This window comes from Capsicum annuum, chromosome 4, assembly GCF_002878395.1.
Source record: "Capsicum annuum cultivar UCD-10X-F1 chromosome 4, UCD10Xv1.1, whole genome shotgun sequence".
In the NCBI taxonomy this organism is placed as follows: Eukaryota; Viridiplantae; Streptophyta; class Magnoliopsida; order Solanales; family Solanaceae; genus Capsicum; species Capsicum annuum.
Genome location: NC_061114.1, coordinates 227,349,147 through 227,353,921, shown reverse-complemented (window position 1 = coordinate 227,353,921; position 4,775 = coordinate 227,349,147). Strand labels below are relative to the sequence as shown.

Genomic DNA, 4,775 nt, shown 5'->3' with positions numbered 1-4,775 from the left:
TTTTCCAATTTCCTTGGAAAAATAACATAAAAATACACCTTAACTTACCATATTTACACAAATCACCACCCTTATAAAGTAATTACAAAAACTCAACTAATTTTGTATCTTCATTGGATGTATCAGGAGCTAATTATGTATCTCGGCACACCCAAAATTGAAAAAAAAATATATGAGAGCTAATTATGTATCCTTTGTATCTCGACAGATCCAAAATCGGAGAAAATGTATCGAGAGCTAATTATGTTTCTTTACAAAGGAAGAAATATATCTTCGCTGGATGCATCGGGAGGTTATTATGTATCTCGACAGACCAAAAAATGGAATTTTAGTAATTATGCAAAAAATATCAAGATTTTCTATAATTAAGCTCCAAACTGTCATGATTTATGTTGTTTTTCCAATTTCCTTTGTAAAACTAGTCCAATAAGCCCAAGAAGCAAATATTGAGCCCATTAAATTACATTACCCAAGCCCAATAACCCTCCGATAAGCAATCTAATCTAATCAACCCATATTCCTCTTTTCTCCATCTCTCATTCCAACAATAACAATGGCGCTCACTCTCTCCAACACTTTCCTCCAAAAAAATGTCGCCACTCCTGCATTCTCCCTCAACAAGGTACTCCCTAAATCTCCTTTACTTTTTTTTTTTTAACACTAGAAACTAATAAAAACAAGTTTCAAAGTTAAGCTATTTGATAGAGTTAAATGGTCAAAAATACACCTAAAGTATTTTGATTTTTCGAGTTTTAGATGTGAATTATTAGGTGTGCGTTTTTTTTTTTTAAACCTAAACTATCACCAATTATTTATTATAACATACTTCAATGATCAATTGTTCTCTTGGTAGTGATATTGCAGTTAGAAAATGTTACCAATTGATGGTTGACGTGTGTTTTGATGAACTATGCTAGAGTCGCCAACTTTACGCCTCAAAGTTGAGGTGATATTTTAGATAGGAAAAATGAACAATTGATAGTTGAGGTGTGTTTTGATGAACTATTAGTTGTACAAATTTTCTACTAGAACTGTAATTGACATTTATCAAAGCACACCTCAATTATCAATTGTTTAATTTTCCTATATGAAGGAGGGTGCTGTTTCAGGTAGGGAAAGCGAACATATGATAGTAAAGGTGTATTTTGATAAATAGTTGGTGATAGACTTTAGGTGTGTTATTGACCTTCACTCTATTTGATATCGATATATATATATATGATTCTTGAAAATTGAATTTTGCAGGTGGGAGTTGGGAGTGATCAGATGAGGTGGAGCTGCAGGAAGAAGGACATACACCCGCAGTTCTACGAGAATGCTAAGGTTTATTGTAACGGAGAGCATGTGATGACAACAGGGGGGACAAAGAATGAGTACACAGTGGATGTTTGGTCAGGTAATCACCCTTTTTACCAAGGTAGTCGTTCACAGCTTCTTCTTGATGCTGATCAGGTAGAAAAATTCCGGAAGAAGTTTAGTGGGTTATCGCAGATTATGCAAATTCCTACTCTCAAAGGTGAGATTGTGCTTCCTCCTAAGAAGAAGAAACCGACCAAGAAGAAGTAGACTTATTGTGTTTGTAATTCCCTTAGTTCGTTGGTAAATGAGGAAATTGTTGAAAGAATTAGGGGTTTGTGTATTTATGTTTGTATTTTGATGGTTTAAATTCTGAAGTCATTTTATGATTTGAAATGGAAGTATAAAAATTGAGTCTTTGTTCTTCGTAGTTATATGGTTCATTAGTTTGTTGGGTTGTTAGAGCATTTAATTTATCTTAATCTTAATTGGCATTGATGAGGGTATAAAATGAGCTTAAATGGAGAAGTTAGGATTCATATAGCCGACCCTCTAACTTGTTTGGGACTGAGGCATAGTTGCTGTTTTATCATTGTTTCAAACTGTTGGAACAGGCTGAGCCTAAAAATAGGGCAGAATGAGCTTAAGTGGAGAGTCGGGATTCATATAGCCATCCCCACAACGTGTGTAGGACTGAGGTGTAGTAGTTGATTTATTATTTCGTCGACTATTGGAATGGGATGAGCTTAATTAGAGCAGAATGGATGCAGAAATTTGTATATCTGTAACCAGTTTGGAGTTTAGGTGAACATACTTCACCGTTAATAGTTTCAAATGAGCTGCCCTTCACCTCTTTCCTTCTCCAGTTATCCCCCTCTTTGCCTAATATTGAATGAAACTCTTTGGTCTTGCACTATCTTGGTGTGATGTTTTCGGCCACTCCTTGACACAGACCGATCCAAGCTGCGGGTTTGGCAGAACCCAATAGCTTTGGTCTAGACTCTGTATATGTTCTATGATGTTCACTCAGTATCTTAAAATAATCTATCAAGAACCAACAAGCAAAAATGATTTTGGTCTAGAACCCATAGACTTAAAATTCTGGATCTGTCTATGCCCCTTGACGAACTAAAGATGAACTAAAGGCTGTTATAGGTTTGGCGTCTTGTCCTGTATGGTTGGATTAGCCAAGTGTTCTAATTAGTTATACTTGTGCTGTGGTGCACTTCCATTCTTGCAGTTTGCTGTGGGAAGTGCTTTTAGGGAATTGCTTCTCGAACTCTGCGTTCAACTTATTAATTTATTTCTTTGTCCTTTCCCTTCTATAGCTTTTTGAGGATTGCATATAAACTATCCTTTCCTGTTGGTCTACTCTGGAAAAGAGTATGAACTAAGAATCTTGTGTACGTTTATGCCTTTGTCCCTATCCCTTGCTATAGATTATCAGTTGCTTTTACTTTTGTTATTTGAGCTATTTGGCTCCTCTATTGCTACCAATCTATTAATCAAGAATCTTTAAGCATCGCACTGTCAAATGTCTTTGCAAGTTCACTCTTAGGTACACGAGTTTTGGGCTGATTACGAGATGTTTCTGCGAGTTTTGTACTTCAGAGACTAAGCCAAGATAAAACCATTCAGGCATCCATGTGGTTTCCTTTGACAGAGACCTATTTTCACACTAAACTTATTAGAAGATTATGGTATAGTGGTTATTCGTGCTCCACTGATTATATGCGGTTTTCCTAAAGACTTATTTCACAGGCTCTCAAAACCTCTTCAAAAAGGATAAGTATTTAGCTGCTAAGGCTTCATATCAGCATCTGGATTCAACAATAGGGTCCAATTACAGAATTACTGGGACTGGCAATGACCAATGCCATAGCTTCCACATGAATCTTTGGTTCTTTCTGTTCTAGCTTCTGGTCTTCGGTTATTTCCTTTTTAAATTTATACTTCTTGCAAGTCCTCTAGAAAGTCCCGTGGTCAAGGGTATGACCTAGTTGTCAATTAAGTAGCGGAGAGACATAGGATCTCAGGTTCAAATTCCATTTTCAATCTGTCCGAGCTTTCGCAGGGAGCGTTACTTGGTACTTGCGATGGTGGGAGACAAGAAGTACTTGGTGAGCGCACATCCAAAGCAAACTCATATTCCGTAGCACAAAACTAACGGAAGAACCATACTTAAAGAATATCTTCCATGTTTTTTCTGAAAATTCTTGCTACGCTGCTCATAGCATATAAATAGCGTCCACTGGTCACTTTTAAACAGTCTTTGAAAAATAGCCACTGTTATGGAGTTTCTTATTTCATAGGTGAAACGGAAGTTCTAGATTTTCACATGTCAAATTTGAAATTTCATGACATGATTGTTTTTCAATTTCAAGAACTAAAATGTAGCTATTTGTGAATTTTGATTGGCCCTTGGTTGCTACTAGGACCAACTTTACAATGTAATATGTACCACATGAGAAATGTTTATCAAAAAGATGTCATGGATGCATTTTTCGTATGAAAATATTAGAAATGGTCTACTGAGGATCTGCTGTAGTATGCTTAAATGGAGCGACATGATCAGTGCGAAGAAATATATTTTGATCCCGAATTGCTTGGGACTAAAACATAGTTGTTGTATATTAAGCTAGTGGCAGATGGAGCATATAATCAACGGGTTCAGTTGAATGCAATATTTTCGGCAGCAGCGTAGGCATTTACATGAAAAAATCACAGTTTTCTTTTTTAAATAACACAAGTTGGAACTTATAATTTCAAAAGTATAATGAGTTTTAAAGAATTTATCATATTTAAATCTTGAATCTACCTCAATGTTTTATAATTCGAAAAGTTTTCCCCTTTTGTCAAAGCATCTTTTGTTTATATATGACAGAAAAGAAAAAGAATTCAAAAGACAAAACTGATACCTTCCATATACTGTTACACGCTAAAAGTTATGTCTACAACTATAGTATAGTCTAACATATTGGAAGTATATTTCATATTCTCTTAGATAGGCTATCTTCCGCCATCGTCGTTTACTTGGCGCGCTTATATGGGGTGCTTGGTTCACGAACTAAGTTATTTCGGAATTATAGTTTGGGGATTATAATCTTTAAATTAATTTATCCAAGTAGGATAAAATAATAGTATCAAGCTGGATGAGACATCTCATGATTAAGTTTGTACTTTGTTTAATCGAAGATAAAATACCTTCAACCAAATAAAGTACAAATTTAATCATGAGATATCTCATCGACCCGGGTAGCTATTTGTTTTAGTTGAAGTCTTGAGGATTAAGCTTCTGGTATGAAAGAATCCCTACCACTTGCGTGAATTAGCAAAGAACATTTTGTCATCTTTTATACTCAATTGCCTTTTAATTTCTCAGATACTTTAAGGAAGTGAAATACAAGTTTCCAAGTACTACGTACGTACACAAAATGTCAAAATTTATTCACAAAGTATATATTCACATCCACCTGAAA

The 4,775-nt window shown here is 35.3% G+C and overlaps 1 protein-coding gene across 1 annotated transcript; it reads left to right on the top strand.

Moving 5' to 3' along the window:
• The first annotated feature begins 465 nt into the window (after positions 1–465).
• LOC107866978 (50S ribosomal protein L31, chloroplastic) lies at positions 466–1,723 on the top strand. The gene is made up of 2 exons (XM_016713047.2): positions 466–622; positions 1,246–1,723. The coding sequence occupies exons 1-2, from the start codon at positions 554–556 to the stop codon at positions 1,564–1,566; spliced, it is 390 nt and encodes a 129-aa protein (XP_016568533.1). The 5' UTR covers positions 466–553; the 3' UTR covers positions 1,567–1,723.
• The last annotated feature ends 3,052 nt before the right edge of the window (positions 1,724–4,775 follow it).